At 45.2% G+C, this 20,124-nt stretch overlaps 1 protein-coding gene and 1 pseudogene across 3 annotated transcripts in view; one reads left to right on the top strand and one right to left on the bottom strand.

Moving 5' to 3' along the window:
- LOC119163180 (uncharacterized) overlaps positions 1–20,124 on the top strand; it is an 89,707-nt gene that overhangs the window by 36,650 nt on the left and 32,933 nt on the right. For 2 of the 3 annotated variants that reach the window (XM_075884708.1, XM_075884707.1), the window contains 2 exons: positions 8,496–8,642; positions 18,879–19,040. In XM_075884708.1, the coding sequence (XP_075740823.1) occupies positions 8,496–8,642; positions 18,879–19,040 (309 nt within the window). The remainder of the gene's footprint in view (positions 1–8,495; positions 8,643–18,878; positions 19,041–20,124) is intronic. The other variant, XM_075884709.1, reaches the window with a different exon arrangement.
- Positions 11,442–14,223, bottom strand: LOC142787118 (uncharacterized; annotated as a pseudogene).

Genomic DNA, 20,124 nt, shown 5'->3' with positions numbered 1-20,124 from the left:
TCGTGACGAATTTACACATTTAACCAACTCACCCCCCCCCCCCCCGGTGGGAAGGTACAGGTTTTTTCTTTGTCCAGAATGCACGAGTTTTACAAGTCGTTGTGGTGTCTGTGGATTCCGCATCTTCAGCGAGGGCAGTCGAGACCACATGTCGTTAGATGGCATCATATTTGTGTTGTTTAAAAACAACACAAATATGAAATCTTGAAATCGCCAGTTTCGCTTTTCTTGAAATCGCCAGTTTTACCGATGTACTGGTTGTCACACTTGTGGCAGACCATAGGCATAAACAAGACCAAGGCAATTTCTGCTCAGCCCTTGTCCTTCACATTGGCTAAACCATTCCTTAGTTTCCATGTTGGTACATCCACTAATTTGATGTCTGTTGCTTTTACATATCACATGGCAAATCTGACTTTTGAACCACAACTTTACTCTCGTCTCTAAATTTATGTATGTTTGTCTACGCCACAATTTCGGCTCGGCTTTAAGGCCGTCTGGTTTGTATAGGCTAAAACTGCCATCAGCAGAAGCTTGCCGGGCTACTCATGTCTATCATTATTATAATTATCATTGGTGATACAGCAAACATCCTCAGCTACACACTTATTGCTGGTAGCTGGTGCTTCAAGGGTAGCACAAAAGTACCACTTAAGCTAAATTTTTCTTTTCTGTTTCGTGAGATTGTGTAAATAAATGTGCAATTATTTTTCAGCATCACGTCCACAGCAGAGTATGTAAATCTAGGTTACGTGCCGACATTTGTAATTCATCTGTAGAATCAAGGAAGCTGTTGCACCTTGAGAGATTCCTTCTTGCCACCACGTATTCAAACGTCGGCACTTTAAACGCTGTCTCCAGCTTTCATTGCAGCCGTCCGAAAACTTTCGTTGCACTTCAAGTATCAGAGCTTAAAGACAAAATACAAATATGCATCTGCTCGTCAGAAAAAGAAAGAAAGTTTTGAAGTGTGGCTTTGTTCTTAAAATGTTGTCGTTACTCGTTGTCAAGGCAGGGTACATAAAATACGCGAGTAGTAGTTATTCTTTTCCTTTTTTTGCTCGAAAGTATATTTTAGAGGTGTGTAAATTAGGCGGCGACACAAATCAACAATGAATACAGCAATCCACGTCTTATGAAATCTAATCCAGTCCGCATCCTAAACGGCCTGGGCTACAGCTATTAAAGTAAAACAGATCATACTCCAGTGGCAGAACCCGCCAGGCTCCCGTGTCCTCATTTTACACGGATGCTGCGAGATGGCACCTCTTCGTTTCCTAGCAGCTTTGACTGTGATGTCTGACTATCGCAGGCTCCTTGAAACTTTCATCAATGGTTACTTTCAACTTGTGTGTTTGCTTCCTGGTTCTCCCGAACATCAAACAGCTGGCTTGCTCACTGCCTAGCTGAGGTGTTTTGTTTTGGCCAAATATACATGTTTTTTTCACATCCACTGCACGTGCTCAGAACATTCTGAGTGCATCTGATAATTATGTTTACTTATATGGAGCGCCTGATTTTTAACACGATAGCGTTAAAGAGGTCGTGTCGCATAAAACATGCCACCGGCATCGGCCCTGTTGGTTGTGAGCAAAAAATCGTCTATGCGTCTGTGACCGAAAAATCAAGTTACTAAGACAGCCGCAGGAGGCCGCTACTTGTCCACGCGTGCGCGCGTGATCACACTGAAAACGTCGCACATTCGAAGAAAAAAAAAATGCCCAAGGTCACGAGTCGCGGTAGTTTCTTTGCCCCTGCCACACCTCCTTGCTTAGCTTCCAGCGCTTTCGTTGGGACGAGAGAAAAGATAATGCCAATGCAGCATGCGACAAACCTTTGTAACTCCACTTGTACTGGACGGATTCTTAAAATTTTTGTGGCGTTGAATTCGTGAGTTAATAAGGTCTTCTAGGGAATTCATTCCATGGCTACTTGAAAAAGTATTTCAGGGCCCCTTTAACGCATTTTGTTCGACAGGTGTCACGACGAAAACGAGCCCATTCGCCCATGATAGCGCGGGCTGGTCCAATCTAATGTGTGTGTGTTTGTGTGCATGCATGTGTATGTAACAAAACATAATAATAACTATGCATTTAGCAGTTGAAGGGTGCACTATGGGCCGGATTTCGCTATCGCGTTCAACTCCTAAAGGCGACGCTTAAGGGTTCCTCAATTTTTTTTTTACCACTCGAGGGTTTGTTTATAGTGCACAGTTTTTTCAGTGCAGATGTAGTGGTCTGGAATTCGCTTTTAATCATCATGGAAAACCTGGAAACGTCAGGGAATTCTGAAATATCAAATTGGTAGACGTCCTGTAATCACACATAAAATAAACTACACGTTGTTAAAATTCGGAAGGAGGAAGGTCGCTGATGGCATCCCACCGCTGCCACCAGTTGTAAAGGGTCGGAAGAAAGGTCGCTGGAGGATAGGAGAAACAAAACATGTTTATAGCACTATTTACACATATTTACAGAAAAGAAAGGTTAGGGGTTTCACAAACCACGAGCGTGGTGGTTGAACCGTTACATGGTTTAGAGCGACGTCCAGCACTCTGCGGCGCCGTTTTAAGCCCTGTCGGGCTCCTCTTCTCCGAGTGGAACACCAATCACACACACACAACAGGTGAGGGGGACGAGCATGCACAGTACACGTGAACGTCCAATATTGAGTCGTGAACACTGCATTGCAAGGTGGCGCGAGCAGGGCTCTTCCTCGTCGTGTGTGTGCCGCTAGTCGAGAGTTCCCACGATCCCGACAGCGTACATCAAAGGGTCTGCCGCAGAGCTCGCCTAATTAGCGTGGCGATATGCGGTGGCCGCCGCGGTCCCTTCCAGGAAAATGCTGTCTTTGTTGCCCTCTCTCGTCGTGGCGACACGACGTCTCATCCTCCCGCTAGCAGGGACAATGCCTGGCGGGCATAGGCAGCCGGCCGGTCGTCTACTTGATTGGGGATTAAAAGGAGCGCCTCTCTCCTGTCAGCTCTGGCGCCGGTCACAACAGCTTCCCCGTCGCCAGATGAATCACCGAGGTCATCAGGCACCGCTGCTGCTTGAAGGGACGACAAAAGGGTCCGCATTTGAAAGACGGGAACTCGCCTTTGCTTGCCGCATTGTCTGGGTAATTACTCAGATCTTCGACAGCGTCTGGCAGACTGGGTGCCGAAGGGATTGAGAACCTCCCCAGTGGACCGGCTTACGCACAATGGCGTCTGCCCAGACGAATTTCCAGGCCAAACTTAACAGCTCCTCCGCCGCCCGGAAAATCTCGGCTGGCCAGCGCTCCCAACCGCTGGGCACGAAGAGAATGGCTGGTGACGAGGACGATGGCCTGGCTTTGTCCCTCCAGCTGCGAACTCGAAACCAACTCCCAAACCAGCTCACAATGATTGACAACAGCAAGGCGAATCACACAACACAATACCATGCTGAAGTCAAGCACATTGGACTTGCTTAGAACCCTCCAGGCTTCTCAACTCAAAAAGGAAAACCTGTACGCTAAAATTTTGAGACAATTTGGTGCCGCCAAAGTTACAACAATCATGAATGTGGAGATGCCTACCAAAGATGGAACAAATTGCGGTGTGAGAAAAGCACACAAAGGCAAATATAATTTGGCCCCATATAATCATGATTACACTCTTTCAAAACTAGCTTCCTACCATCTGCACTATGTTGTAACATACTCTGCTAATTTCATGACTAACTTCATGAAATACAACTACCTAAATTCCACACAAATGCAGCCTGAACCTACAAAAGGTAATTGTGCGCATTCTTCATTCTCTAATTACATACTTGCAAGGCACAGTCGAGAGTACCTACTTTTATGACACCCTGACGCCAACAAAACTCTCGCACATCAGATCGAACTGCGTTTTTATACATCCGTGAAATGTACTTCTAGCCTCAATGTTTGGTGAACGCAATGCTCTCACCTCAAGTGATCAAATGAGCCCTGTAAGCAATCACTAAAACAACAAAATGAAATTACCCTCACATACTAGCACGCTCGTTAACTGAATGTAGCCTCATGTCAGCCCCTGTCTTTAAAGAACGCACAGGACTTTGCTGTGCGCGCTAGCACGACATCATACTGTCATTCAAAGAACGCGAGCATACTAACACACCCCTAATCGTAGGTCATATCGCGATAACCTATAGCCACCACTCATTCAAATTTAGCGGGCGTACCAAATCTTCATCCCTGACCTACATGCTTTTATCTCGAAGAGAACTAATTTCACGCAGTCGGCAGACTGATGCGGGTCACTGCTTCCGCATAACAACTAAACTAAAAACACTCGCAATGCTTTTAAGAAATCTATAAGGGAAAAAACTGTATCCAAACAAACTAGCCGGGGAGATGACAAAGGAGTATTACTTCAAAACCAAAATAAGCAAACAGCATGCTTCTAAGAACACTCCTTTGTCCGACTCACCAGCTTACAATTCTCCCTCACTTCAATCGCACTCGTGGCGGTCGTGGTCTTGGCGGATTTCGAGAACGCCCGAGTCCACAACGTGCACGTGCTACCAGCTGAACGGCACCGTTACGCCTCATTCGCGATTTTAGCAGACTTCTGTCAATCTGGCGGAGGGGACCGCAGTGATGCGTGAAAAAGAGTGGCCATGCACTCTTTGGGCTGGCTCCCGTGGGGTGCTTAACTATTGTGACCCTTCTTCTAGCACATGTTCGACACTCTTGCCCACGCAAAGCCCGAAATCTCCACCGCACGTTCCGTCGCGAGGATGCACGCTGTAGACTATCATTTTGCCGCTTGTGCCTTACTGCACGACAGAAAGACCTTGTTGTTGAACTGGCCGATGACCTACCCTTGTCCCATTCGCCCGGCCGATTGCCGCCTTTTATATTCCTTAGTCGCTCCGCTTTCTTGTGGCAACGTTTGCGACCAAACTTTCCCCCACTACTAGGAAGTTCGCCTCGGGTTGCGTCATTGGTCGTTTTACAGCTCAAGGGTGCTTCTGCACCACCTGCCACACTACTTTGGCAGTTCGATTTCCTAGCACTGTTGCCATGTCGCGCCGATTCACCTGTGTTAACTTTGTACTCGCGCACCCAACTAACCTGGTGCCTCCCATTTGATTTCATTTGCGAACCCGCTTTCCTCTTACTTTTCGTCCGGTTGCTCGGACGCCTGCAACGCAGTTTTGACGCTGCTGCAAAGCTCTTATTTGCTACGCTGACAGTTTTTGCGCCTTCTTTTACACGCGTAGTACTGTTCGTCTCGCTCACGGCTCTCCGACATCTTTTGCGTCTGCGCCGCTTTTTGCGTCTGGTTTCCGAGCCTCCCGATTGCATCTCACACTCGTGAACCCTCTCACAGCTTTCGTTTGCTGTCTCAGTCGCGCGGTCTGAATGATTTTCGACCAAATCATCTTTATTCTCACCCTCTACACCGTCAGACTGGTTAACACACTTAGGAACAATGCAGCTGCTTCCCTTCGAAAAAACTTGCTCGCATTCCTGAGAGCTGTCTGCAACTGCACTGATACCATTCTCTACATTTGCTGCTTCTCCTGAGCTTTCTCTGGTGTTCTTGATGTCTTCAACCTCATTTGCAAGATCCACCTTTGCGACAAACACAGTTGAGATCTGTACCAGCTTTTCTACAGCTATCCTAGCTGTTTCGCTAACAGCTAACTGGCACAGCACCTCGTCGCACTCGCTCTGGCCTTCGTCGGCCTCTCTATTCAATGCAGCACCTTTCGCAGCACTCGAATTCGGTTCTTCATCGAACCTGCTGCTGTCTTTAAACGTGCTAGCCTTCTCTAAAGCTCGGGGCTGCACCTCGCACTTCTCGTGCACTACACTTGCAAATGGCAGAATATTCTGTCGTATTGCTTCAATTTTACGTTCCAGAAGTTTAACCTCCAATTCGCATGCTTGATCACGCTCTTTTCTATCCCTTTTTCGTGCCTCTCTTTCGCGTTCCTCTTGTTTCCGTTCCTCTCGTTCCCGTTCCTCTCTTTTGTGTTCCTCTCGGTTCCGTTCCTCTATTTCCAGTTTTTCAAAAATCTCTATTGCGTTTTTAATCTCGTCCTCAGTGGATTTTTGCGAGATCAGCCTCACAATCGCTGTCCTGCCCATTCCTTCCTCTACTTCAATGCCTAGATGCTTACTCACACCCAAAAGTTCATCTCTTAGCATTGCCCTCCACGACATGATTGCCGTTGTACTTTGGTCCTGCATCTCACACATACTTGGGTGATCCCTCTAACTCGCAAATAGGTGATCCCCTAATGCACACTCAATCCGGCTTCTAATCAATTCACACTCACAAAATGAAGCCTGGAAAGGTATAGCAAAGACCAAGCACTCACCACATCACAGCACCATGTCGCGAGGTCCATCTCACCGCTGCCAACCAGTTGTTAAGGTTCGGAAGGAGGAAGGTCGCTGATGGCATCCCACCGCTGCCACCAGTTGTAAAGGGTCGGAAGGAAGGTCGCTGGAGGATACGAGAAACAAAACTTGTTTATAGCACTATTTACACATATTTACAGAAAAGAAAGGTTAGGGGTTTCACAAACCACGAGCGTGGTGGTTGAACCGTTACATGGTTCAGAGCGACGTCCAGCACTCTGTGGCGTCGTTTTAAGCCCTGTCGGGCTCCTCCTCTCCGAGTGGAACACCAATCACACACACAACAGGTGAGGGGGACGAGCATGCACGGTCCACATGAACGTCCAATATTGAGTCGTGAGCAATGCACTGCAAGGTGGCGCCAGCAGGGCTCTTCCTCGTAGTGTGTGTGCCGCTAGTCGAAAGTTGCCACGATCCTGACAGCGTACATCAAAGGGTCTGCCGCACAGCTTGCCTAATCGGCTGGATGATTTGCGGTGGCTGCCGCGGTCTCTTCCAGGAAGATGCTGTCTTTGTTGTCCTCTCTCGTCATGGCGTTGTGGCGACACGACGTCTCATCCTCCCGCTAGCAGGGACAATGCCCGGCGGGCATAGGCAGCCGGCCGGTCGTCTACTTGATTGAGGATTAAAAGGAGCGCCGCTTTCCTGTCAGCTCTGGCGCCGGTCACAACAGCTTCCCCATCGCCAGATGAATCACCGAGGTCATGAGGCACCGCTGCTGCTTGAAGGGACGACAAAAGGGTCCGCATTTGAAAGACGGGAACTCGCCTTTGCTTGCCGCATTGTCTGGGTCAATACTCAAATCTTCGACAGCGTCTGGCAGACTGGGTGCCGAAGGGATTGAGAGCCTCCCCAGTGGACCGGCTTACGCACAATGGCGTCTGCCCAGACGAATTTCCAGGCCAAACTTAACAACGTCATCAAGCCGTTCCTTGGTAATTGGCCGCCAGTATCAGAATCACGCCATACAGAAGTTACAAGGCGAAGAACAGAACATACACACAGCACGCATTCTTACCTTTTGTGCGGTGATGATCCACCTATGTGTGATAGATGTGATGAATCACTCACTGTCAACCGCATCCTCATCCCGTGCAGTGAATTAGACTCTATAAGAAAAAAAGCATTTTTTGTTAGCCTGCCATGAACACATTCCACTCCATCCTGGGATGTTTATTGGCAAAGAAGCATTCTTTAAATATCAGTCATTGTGTTTTTAAATGAAATTCACAGCTTCAGCATAATATATAAGGGAGATCTGTACGATAACCTTCCCGCAGAGGTTGTTGCTGCGGTAGCTACTCTGTGAAGCTCCTGCCTCTCAGCCTTTGGTTTGACAGAAGTTGAGGAGGCATTCGTGCTATTGTACGGTCGCTCACTTGTAGATACCATGGTCAATTGTAATTCATTCCAGACCCATACATCAAATCGCGTATAACTGTCATAATTTTATGGTTTATGCCCAACATTTCATGCCTTTATATAGTGCGTTATTTTAATTTCTATAAGTCTTAATACACCCCGTCATCTCAATCAATGGTCATTGCGTACATCGCATCAAAGACATGGCGCTCTTTGGCCTCCTGTGGCCCTTGCACCTCAAAACTCCACTAATCATCATCATCATCACTTTAATTACCCACCAAGTAGCCAGCTTCTGGAAAATGCGTTCGTCGGGCAGCTGGCTCTTGAGCAAAAGAGATGCTTGAGATCTTTTCTCTCTCGACAAGAGCCGCTCTTGTCCTTGACCCATTATGAGCAGGTGGCAATATGCAAGATTTCTGCACGAACATTGCTCCCTTCCACCCATAAAATTTTGAATTAAAATCAAAGAGCAGTATTTCATAAAGCTTTCCACTTGAGTTCATCTGTTTCTAAGCCTAATTTCAATATTATTGTTGCAAATACACACTTTTACACTCTTTAACTATGCCGGGTGAGGAATCGAGTGAAATAAATCTTTTAAGTCTGTACTCTAGGCCCTATGTCTCCTCCGAGTTGTCTTTTCTCAATTACTGTACAACTGCCTTGGAATCATTCATTACTAGCAGGTCAGATTTTCAATGTAGAAAGCGCTTTTTACATTGAAAGCTGTTTCTGTTTTCCAGGAAAAATTAAAGTGGAATTTAAAAAATGTGCTGGAACTGCGGTGAATAGACCCACTGGAGCTGCGGTGAATGCTGGCAGCAATGTAATCGAACGTGCAGCAACTTCCGAAGATGTGGTGTCGGCTATCCTAAAATTTTTGAAGAACCGTGAGTATATTTTGGAAATACTGCCTCAGTCATTTCCTGGCACAATTTTGTAGTTGCCTCTTGTACCAGGAGGTCTTGTTTGGATATTGGCATGTGTACTCTTTGTGCATGCGACATGGTTTCACTATGCTTCACATCTTTCTTCTGTTGCTCTGTGATGCGAGCGATGCCTGTGTGTTTCAGAACTCGCTGGAATCTTTCAAATCTGCACGATTTCAATTGCATGCACGATGTGAGCGACGGAGCACATTCAGGAACGTGCTGGTGCTGGCATGCACCAGGATTCGGGCTTGAATAGTTTAATAGATAATATTTAATAGATAGATTTATTTCCAGAAATACAAAGATTCTGGCGGATACCATCGACTAAAAGCTGTTGTCAAACAGCTTGACGGGGTCGATGGTCCGTTACAAGGCATATGTGGCAAATGTACACAACAATATCTGAAATTATTGAAAAACAATGAAAACAAAAATTCCATGCAGAAGAAGACAGGAAATCATACACAATTTGCTCTGACAAGTGAAACATAGAAAACAATAATAGTAATACGTTAAGTCATCACATGTTAACAAAGAGAGTCCTGAGTTCCTTGGCTGAGAAGCACTTGACGTCTTTGTATTTATTTAAAATATGCGGCAAGTTGTGCTCTAATGATTGTAGCCTATAGTTATTGCGAAATCTAGGAACATACCACATGTCACTGTTTCTAGTATTGGCGGAAGTGATTCTAGGTGTCAACGATGCAGTAGACGCAAGAAAATTATGAAGATATTTTTTAGAGAAATAAAAGGAATAAAGTAGGCGAAAAGTGTAAAGATGTTCTATTTTAATGATTCTATGATTATGGAAAGCTGGCCGTGTTGTCTCTAAGAAGCCCATATTGTCAATGTGCCGAATCATCCTTTTTTGCAGAAAAAATAATTTCATAATGTTTGTTTTCCCAGTAGTCCCCCAGACTAAGCTACAATAACTTAAATGAGAAAAGAATAGAGCATAATAAATGTTAAGTTTTGCTTTCGGTGGAAGAAGATACCTACATCTAGATAAAGCACCTGTTATAGCTGACAGTTTTTTACAGATATTTTCTACGTGTTTATCCCAAGTAAGATGCGAAGAAAAAGTAACGCCTAGTAATTTATGTTCATCAACAATTTGAAGTTCTTTACCAGCAAATAATAACGTTTGTTGGCAAGTCAGAGATTTGTTTTTAGCGCGAAATAACATTACTTTAGTTTTTGTAGGATTTATTTTAAGGCAGTTAGCAATCGACCATTGAGATAACTTAACCAGTAGATCGTTGCATTGTCTTATTAATTTCTGTGAATCCGGACCAGAAACAAGAAGTGTAGTGTCATCCGCGTATATGATAAATTGAACAGAGGTGGTAATATTAGTAATGTCATTAACATAGACATTAAAGAGCAGCGGACCTAATACACTACCCTGTGGTACACCGTTTATTATGGGAAGAAAACATGATTTTTCGTCTCTTATGCAAACAGATTGTTTGCGATCAGTTAAATAAGACTCGAATAATGTTAATGGAATACCTCTTAGGCCATTCTGTGATAATTTCCACAGTAGAATTTTGTGATTTATGCAATCGAAGGCTTTACTAAAATCAATGAAGAGCGCCAAGGTGAAAAGATTTCTCTCAATATTTTTCAGTACAAATTCCTTGAGTGTGAGCAGAGCAAGGAATTTGTACTCAAGTACAAATTCCTTGAGTGTGTGAGTGTGAGTTGAGGCTTATAATTTGCCTTTCAGGTTCTTGACAAGTGTTGACTGTGCTTGTTGCTGTTGAGTTGCGTTTCGTTTAGCTGGGCACTGGTTCGCCAAATGCGTAACGTAATCTTTACTAGCTTGAATGTTGCATTCTTCACTGTCAATGCCGGTGACAATGATAAGTAATTGTGGGCCTGTGAAAATATTCGGTCACTGTGGGATTCGCGCATAACGAGGATTCCACATATTTTTTGACAATATGTCAGTGTGTTGTTCTGAAACCACTTTTAATTGGAGGCAAAATGCTAAAATGCTCATGCCTATGTATAAGTGCATAATAAAATAAAGCTTGGAAAAATCCGTGCAGAGTACTTCAATTTGATATCTTTTTATAAATTGCAGCACAGTTCTGAGACCTCGCAATTTAAGTTGCCTGTCTGTGTTTTGACACTTAAAAATCTTTCAGGTAGACAAGTTGTGCGATGTCGTGGCCCTGCGTAATTATAATCTGTACTTTCACAGCTATTGTTTTTTTTTTCCAACTGCAGTACTCACGGATTGGAATGCGTACATTTACGGTTAGGCATTCGTCACACCTTCGTTTCCACTATTCACTGTTTGCGCCACATCGACGTAAATTTGACTGGAACACCCGCATCAAAGCCAGCATTAGCTTTAGGTACCATGTTTCTAGCGAGTTGATGTGGCTGCCACCGAGCAATTTTTTTTCAAAGCAGCTGCTGTACTAAAAAATGTCAGTTTGTGAGTGAAGTAAAATGATGTCATAATGGCATGTGTTCATTATGTTGACTTCTGTGGCCATTATTTTCTTTTAAGGGGGGAGGCTACCATAGGATACCAACTTTTTTGTTTATTGAGATATCTTAATTAAATTTTAGGATAGACTTATAGCAAAAGCATTAGAAGAACTACAAAATTTCATCAAGTTATGTTCACTGCTTTTCAAGTTACAGCAGAATATCAGGGTAGTGCACATGGTTCTCTTATTCCAGGCCTGGAGAACTTTCAAAGGTGCTGGAACTGTGAAATTAACTATGATGATTCCCAGATTGATACTCCCGGGGGGTAACAGAGCCCTTTTTTTGAATTTCCTTGCTGAAAAGTTTTAGCAGACCATCAAACTTTGTGTTCGTTATTAGGATATTATCAATCAAATTTTGATTAAATATAATAAATAGCACACACAATATATTGAAAAAATGGGCTTGTCACCCCCTCAGAAATTTATTCATGTACCTAATAAAAAAAGACTTATGGAAATCCAATTATGGAAATCCAATGAGTGGTTCCAGAGATATGGCTGGAATAAGCAGCCTTACTAGCCAAAAAAGTCATTTTGAGAAAACGACGTTTGAAAGTTTTGAGCACATAGCCAGTTCTAAAATGAACCTGCAGCGTAACTGGAGGTGTCCTTTGGCACTCTCTTTCTCTGCCGCCTTTTCATCTTCTCTAGGGATCGCTTCTTAGCCTTTTTCAAGCGCAGAGAATCTTTCTCGGCTGCCCGTTGAATGGCCAGGTGGCCAGGTGTTAGCCCCACTGATGAAGCTAGCTCTTGGGTGGCCCTGTAGCAGCCAGCATTGTATCTTAGCACTGCATCATGCAGTGCTGTCTCCACAGCAATCAGTGACGCATGCTGCTCTTTGGGCATGAGGGACCACAGCACAGAGTGAAAAGACTCTGATGCATTCTGCGTCTTTGCTCCCAGGCAGCGTTGCAGAAGAGAAGCCTGTGAGAGCCTCTCATAAATGGGTAGAAGTGCATCTGCAACATAGCGTGGTAGCTTGTACGAATGCTTCGGAGGTGGAACACCGGTAATCTTGCTGGCATTGTGACGACACCAGGAGTCTGCACCCTCTGGGCACAAGTCGTGGTGCGGCTCCTCATTCGTCGACGTCACATGGTGGTACGATGCCATCACTGCCCGCCGCATTGCAGCCACATCATCGGAATTGTTCCGTAGGGCCCAGCCATAATAATCTGTCAACTTGTCGATGAGGGCCTTTGTCAGCATGGCCTTCCCTCCCAAAGCCTTGTCACTTTTCTGCACAAGGTTGCGAAGTGCAGTCCCCATCCTCTTCTGAACGTGGTTCAGGCATTCCTCTTTTGAAATGGGTCCAGTCCATAAACATTTTCTTGTACAAGGGCAGAGAAGGTGGCACTATCTCCATCAGACACGAGCGTTGTGTAACGGAGGTTGTGCTTCGACAGTGAGCGTGAAAAGAGGATGATAGCTGCCTCAACCTCCATTCTCCCTGATTTAGAGTCGGTGTTCTTCTGGCACACATGATTCTCCAGCCAGCATGCATAGTCTGCGTCTCCAGGCTTTGGCCCTACTTGGCAACCAAGGCACTGATTAGACAGAACAACGGCGTCCAAGATAAGGCCCGTATGGTATTCGATAATTGCCCCGACTCCAATATGGGATGTGTGCCCACGCTTGTGCCATGTTCCATCATAACAAACTGTTATATCCCTGGTGAAATATTGATCCATTTCTTTGTATGTGGCTTTTACAGCAGAAGCAGATTCTGCATAGAAATTTTCTATGCATTGTGTCTGCGGTTCCCTGAATTTCTTCAGGTGCTTCTGAAAGGTCTTGTGATGGAGGCCACGATGGGACACGTTCATCGCTGCCCAAAAGTCGTTGAGAGCTGTTTGTCCCTTGCCTATTTGTTTTGTTGCCATAATGGCTCTTACATTCACATCAAAGGCCTTTGTGTCATCCTGACGAGATGAACTCCATGAGCTTGAAACTACTCCACAATGCAAGCATACTAGCTCAAGCTTTGCAGCAAGTCCAAGTTGGGTGCCTCCTCGTACCTTCATCCCAATCGCGGTGCACCGGTGGCACGGGGTCCGAGATAGTAGGTCGTCTAGGGCATCCATTTGCACAAGGAAAAATTTTTCGCCTTCACTTGTAGCGGTGGCAGCTTCATGATCACGCTCCATTGCCTGAAATTTCCGCTCCGTCGCTGGCATAGCGCCAAGTTCTCTTTGCACAGCAGCGCGTTGTTGATCCGCCGCCTCTTTCTCCTCGCACGTCAGGAAACTTGTTCGCAAATGCACAGTTGACGACGCGATCGCACTCGAGGCCGATGAAAGAGAAGATGCGGAAGCCACTGTCGATGAGCACGGGACACCAGGCGCACTTGTAACGACAAATTCTTGCACCGGCGGAGCAGAAGTCCTGTTGCTAGGCGCGTCGATGCGACCACTCTCTTGCGTAGATGAAGCAGAAGCTGCCCCACAGGTACTGTCGGCGCGATCACCGTCGGCGCACGTGCGAGCGGAGAGCCTCGCCGCGCGGACAAGCTTCATAGCTCGCTTCCTTGCACCGAACGATTGTAGCGTCTTCTTTTTCGTTGGGCGCATCGTGAGCGAACACAACAACGGTCTCGTATAGACGGTTGAAAATCGTCTCGTAAAGACGGCTGAAAATCGTTTCGAAGACAGTTGAAACGTGGAGAGTATGCGAACGGCTGCAACGATACACGGAAGCGAGCGGAACACAAAGACGCCGGACGGAGAAGCAGCAGACGAGCGGCCGCATCGGCCGCATTATGCGCAAGAGCGCTACGTCATCGCGCGCAGCAGCCAATGGCAGTCGCGGGCTCCCCCGCGTCCTTGGGGAGCGCGCGCTTCGCCCAATCCCAGCTGCGCGCCTCAGCCGCGGGAAACTTGAAAGCTCTCGCGAGCCCTCCAGTCATGAGCGGCTTGCTCCTCTCCTGCGCTGCCGCCAGCGACGCAGGTGGCGGTGAAAGAAAGAGCAAGAATTCACAAACAAAACAACACCAAAATGGCGGCGCTCCGTCGAGCGGTCGAGAAACTGCGATCACGCCAAGGTGGGGTATTTTGAGCGCTTGGGCGCCGCTCGAGGGCCGCCGCGGCATGTTCTAAACTTTATTTCTAATGGTTTCGCGACGAATTAGACGTTGATATTTACAGAAAAGGTAGTTTATGAGACATACTGCCCGAAGATGTGGTTTGCCAAAAATCGACTTTTTCGCGATTTTTTGGTTTTCAAAGGCCGCGTCCCCCCTTAATAAAATATATTTGTTTGCAATTCTTTCAACACTCATTTACTACTAGGACCAAAAAACTAATTTTGGACATAAATATGTAATTTATGGTTCAGTTAGGAAAAATTTTTTCAGGAGCGCTCCAAATGCTTTGGAAAAGTGTACAGAGGTATGTCACGCATGTGTGTGTTTGAATAACACGTGTAGCGCATGATATCAGAGCTGGGCTGGAAGTCTCTGAGGGTGATGGAAGCAAGGCATTCTAGGTCGTATGTGAAAGTGATGTTGCTTATGCTTTTCAATATCAGAGGTGTTCTGCTATTTCGTTCTTGCTTCACTTTCATGCACTGCCCAAGTGCAGATTTGATGGAACTTTTTTTTGTCTCCTGGGCACTGCAAAGTGACATTTGACATATCGCTTGACATGATTTACTGTTAAATGCCAGTCGTTTTACATCATGGAGAAGGTTCTTGCTTTTTCTTCACCTTTATGTTTTCTTGGAGAACAGGGATGAGACAGCTGCGCATATTGCGCATTTTCTATACGTTTCCATTTTGTTGCGCCAAGCTGCTCTAAAAGCATCAAAGTCGCGAACATTGCGTCGAGATGCTCCTAAACAGCCTCAAAAGCAAGAATATTGATGCCACGCTGAGCTTCAGTGGGGAAAGAAGGCCGAGTTGACAACATGATTTTCCGAGAAGCTTCAGGAATCCTAAAAAAATAAGACGCACCCAAGCACGTTTTTTACTTTGCACCTGGTGCCCCTATAATCTCCCCTGGATTGCTGTAAACATGCGTCACCCCGCAAAAATGTGCTGCCATCCATCAATATGCTGCTTCTGCTAGCTAGGCTGTGTGTTCTGGCACGACTATCACTTAGCGAAAGCCACAGAGTTAGCCTCCCTAGCCGAATGGCATGCGTAGCGGGGTTAACTTTCTCAGGTTCTTTGTTGTACGTAGGCTGTTCCTCTGGTCGCTGCGGTCTTCATGTCCACACAGCTGCGTGCGGTTACCTATGCATGTGGGTAAACGTGGAGTCATCCCCTGCATGCGACAAGTTTCTGTGTTTAGTTCAACAATGACAGTACAGCTTGATAAACAGTAGGGAAATATCGGTGAAAGGGGCCAGGAAGTGGAGAAAGAGTGCTCTTTTCCATGATTATTTTCGCCCCTCCGACCTATTATTACTACTCTTTATCATGATTTACAATATTTAATATTTTAACATCAAATGCAAAAATTGAGCATTGGTGTCCCGCATCGGCGATGTTAATGCGAGTGATACAAAAGCCACCACGTAATGGTGACACCACATAGCGTCGTCGTGATGTTGCAGACCACAAAAATTTGTGTTGTCATCATGACATCATCACATGACATCGTCGCTTTACAGTGCCTTCGTGGTCGGTCCCACCGATTTCAGAGGCAGTGCATAAGCAAGTTAGGTGTAGAGAGCTTGTAATGCCTCTGATTCTGGAGGCACTACATAGCCACGTTTGGTCCAGAAAGCTTTCAGAGGATATTGTCTAATAGTAATAAGTTTATTTTGCCATAGTGGAATAACCTAGTTTTGAAAAAAATAAAAATTTCATGTTCTCACATGCAGCGACTCATCTGTCAGCACGGCTTCGATAAACTTGCTGAAAAAGTAGCATGATTGTCCTGGTTAATGAGTGACATCTTTTTGTGTTTGCCACTTACCTTATCATTGAATGTAGTCTTCAAATCTACTTTTGTGGTTTAGTTCAATTTCTCCGAGAGTAAATATTTCACTAAAAATCAAGTGAATTCGCTCTTTGTTAACACCTTATCTCATTGCCTATATCCGGTGTGCAGTCCTTGTGCTGATTTCGTTCGAACTTCAAAAATACAGTAAAATTTTGATACAACGAATCTCAAGGAACCGCTAAAAATTATTCCTTATTTTGAAAAGTCGTAGTGAAAGTACTGAAAATTTGCGCAAAAATCATAAACGCAAGCACATGAGTAGCCTACCTGTGCTGTGTTATGCTCTAGTAAGCGAGAGAAAAACAAGCTCGAAATGGTACAAAATCAGTGCGCGTTTATTTAAGGAAGAGCGCGATCTATCTTGATGTGGGCAGTTCGACTGCTGAAAAATGAACTCCTAAACGTGCGCATCCTTTTTGCACTCTAGAAGCGTAGGCGTTAAATATCGATTTTTCACGTTCGTTTGCGCGGGTTATTCCAATGTCATTTTCGCACTGGTCGCCGTTTTCATGACAAATGTTATGGATCATGTCGGCCCTCAGCTAAGCACATGCACATGCTCCGTCATCGCACTGTGTGTAGAGTTCATGCGCGGGTAATCGTTGGAGACTTGATCGCACCAGGCACTCGCGTCGCATTTTTCGCCGCCGTAGCATTCCTTTCACGCTGCTTGGGGAGCTCATCTTCAACGTTCGACCACCATCCAAAAAGACTAGAAAGCAGCTGTGTAACAAGCGCGTAGGTAAAGCTGCTCGGCCAAAGCAAAGGCAACGGTTTGATGCCTGATGCAGAAGAGAAATACTAGCCGATGACGATGGCGATAGGCTATTGCACATTTGAATAGGGTGGGCATTAGAAAAATATGCAGCCGTTATGATGATAGGGACGCATACTGTGCTGGGAATTACTTTTACAGCCGCGAGTGACTTCTTAAAATTGCTATTCGTTATATTGTAGTGTTGTGGAGATATCAGGGAAATAAGGTTTGATACGTTATTTTGAAATATTCTGTATTCTGAAATTCATAGTCGTGAAATATTTTTACATTACACCAATGGACATTTGAAGGGGGTTTTCTAAAAAAGTAATTCATTTGAAAAAAAAAAACCGTTAATCTGAGGTTCACCATAACGAGGTTTGACCACAATATGTTGAAAATTTCGTTGAGTTTCTGAAACGGACATACAGTATGGGGAACATGCGGCACCTACAGGTGGTACGCCGATGCAGTGTGCCAGCATGCCGTCAGCGCCACAAGTGGCCACCGGGTTATAACTGACGAGCGACAAATTTTCGTCTGTCCTGCTGCGCCCCTGTTTTTGCAGATGTGCGTGCGCGCGATAGCTATTTGTGTTATAAAGCATGCCGGCTTCAAGAAAGTAAAGAGCGCAGGGTTCTTTAGAGCCTTGAAGAAGGGAGACAAATTGTGCCGCAGATTCGATACGTTATGACACGGGTGAAGGTTGCTTGTTGGGACTCGCTTTTCTGTGCCGCTTCAGTCGTTGACCTTTTAAAGTGGCGACTGGCTTGAACATGTACGGATGTACAGTGAACTCGGTTTGACTTTTGCAATTCGCGATACTTACAGCAACTACCCGATTTCATCAGATAAACACGGTATTGACTGCCAGCGAGCACAGTCCGCTGTTCTCAGCTTCCTGATAGTGACATCATAAAGCTTCAACCAATCACAGCACCGGCAAGACTCGCGATGGCGGCCGCGGTGCCTGTTGCTTCTTTTCGGCATAATGAAGTTATTTGCGTTGGATTATGCAAATTTTCAACATGATTTTCATGTTCGCCGCCCGAAAAAACGTATCGTGTTACCATAATCTCGTTTTTTTTAAAGTGTTTCAGTGTCCCCTTAAACTGTCTTAACTATGGTCTGCGTAAAAATAATACATGTACATCCAAGTGCGACCTCTTGTCCTCCACGATCACCAAAGTTTCGCTGTACGTTGCGGCAAAATAGCAGGAGCGTACGAGGGAGAAGCTGGCTCCGTCTATGACTTTCCACCTACAAAATGTGCATTGCAGACCCAAAATGACCTTGCCCACTGCCACTCTATTCCGTCTGCGCTGCAAAAGCACTGGTTCACTTGCGGGGGGCGGAATTAAAAAGTGAACTAGCAACAAAGTGTACTCTATTACCATGCACAGGATCGCTTACTTCACACGGCGAACGCTGTGAATCCACCGTTTCCACTTACCTGGCAGGCATTGACGGCCTGAAAAACAGAATTACTTTCTTCCAGGAGGGCATTTCTCGTAATTATTAGCGGAGTTAGTGACGCAGCAATTCATGTGTGACATTGCAAAGCTCTCAACTAGCATGACACGGCTCGGCTCGTGGAGCGGTTGCTGCACGTTTCATGCCACTTTGTTTCATTCCCTTCCGCGCGGCGGCGCCACCAGCTCAAAGCAGGTTCCCCATACTATCGTTAAACAGAGCCAGAAGGGACCAGTAATTATGTTCCGTTTACCAAAAGATGAACAAGGGTGCGTAATGCGAGAGCAGAACCAATCTCGTCAAAACACTTGTTCTGTTTGAGCAGCAGTTCTGTTTGACAAGTTTTCGCTTTCTGAGAGTGTCCTGTAGTTTGTGGTGGAAAAGTAAGCCCACAATTGTTGACGAGCAGTTGTTTTTGCCTGTTTTTGTATTGTCCTTCAAGTGCAGCTTGTAACCAGATAGCCTGAATCTAGTCTCGCGAATTGCTTGTGATGCATTTTTTGTCCAGCCGATGAGACGGATAGACGGACCATGAAACACAGCCAGGCATCGCCAGCTACGAGTGGCTGCAAGCACAGCAAGAAAGCTGCCAGACTCCAGTGTCATTTATGTCCCTTCACCGCTGCACGAAAAGCGGGCATGGTGCTACACCTCAACAAGCATAAGCGGAGTGAGCAGCTTTTTTTGTCACCACATTTCATTGGTATCAAGTAGCTAATTAGTTAATTAAAAATACTCTCAATGTCATATGCTGCACTACAGAGAAGAGTGGTGTTACAAGTTTGAAATGGCAGTCTTGAATGATGCATGGTTAGTGTTGCTGGCTGGCAACCACTACAAGATCATTGAAATAATTGTCAGTGGATTACCTGCCCTCTAATCTTTAGTTCGCATGCCTTGCAGTGCAAATGTGCACCGTATTTAGAGAAAACAATTGTCTTAGCAGATGCGCATGACAGAATTGAAAGGATCATTACTGCAGAATCTTGAATGATGCATACAAGTGAGGGAGCTGTGTCAACACACCATCAATAAACTATCATCAGAGGAAACTGGTTTCATTCAACGGAGTAACAAAGCACCCATTAGCAAAGTTGCGAGCGCCAACTTTGCTGATACTTCGAAGCGAAATTGCAAAACAGAGTTGGAGAGGATTTCAAAGCACATTTTTATGAGATAGCAACACGAAAGTGCTTCTCTCAGATAGGTCGATAAAACATGGACAGTGTGGTTAGTTGCTTTTTTTAATCTTGTTTTCTTAATAAAATTTCATTTGACTTATTTGAATTTCTCCCTAAATTAAAGGTAGTTTAGCTTAATAAATAACTGTGTGTTGTATACTGTACTGATCGACCAAACGGATTCCACCCAGCTTCAGGATGACCTTAATCACGTGGGGGTATGGTGTAAAAATAATGACTCGGTAATAAATACTAGTAAATGCGTTCACGTCAGTTTCATCAAAAGGTGAATAGGTTTACAAATCAGTACATCTTAAACAATGAAGTTATTAGGAAAGAATACGAATACAAGTTCTTGGGTGTCTCGTTTTCTGAGGACAGGGGATGGTCTAAACACATTGTCAATGTTATCAGCAGAGCTGGAAAAGCCCTAGGCTTTTTACAAAGAAATCTTAAAGGGACACTAAAGTCAACTATTAAGTCAACGTTGATTGTTGAAATGGCAGTTCAGAAACTTCTTAGTGTTACTTCTGTGCCAAGGAAGGGCCTATCTTGATATAAAGTCACGTTTTA

The sequence above is a fragment of the Rhipicephalus microplus genome, unplaced genomic scaffold (genome assembly GCF_043290135.1).
Source record: "Rhipicephalus microplus isolate Deutch F79 unplaced genomic scaffold, USDA_Rmic scaffold_45, whole genome shotgun sequence".
In the NCBI taxonomy this organism is placed as follows: Eukaryota; Metazoa; Arthropoda; class Arachnida; order Ixodida; family Ixodidae; genus Rhipicephalus; species Rhipicephalus microplus.
The sequence above is the reverse complement of the archived record's forward strand: the minus strand, read 5'-3'. Positions and strand labels throughout refer to the sequence as shown.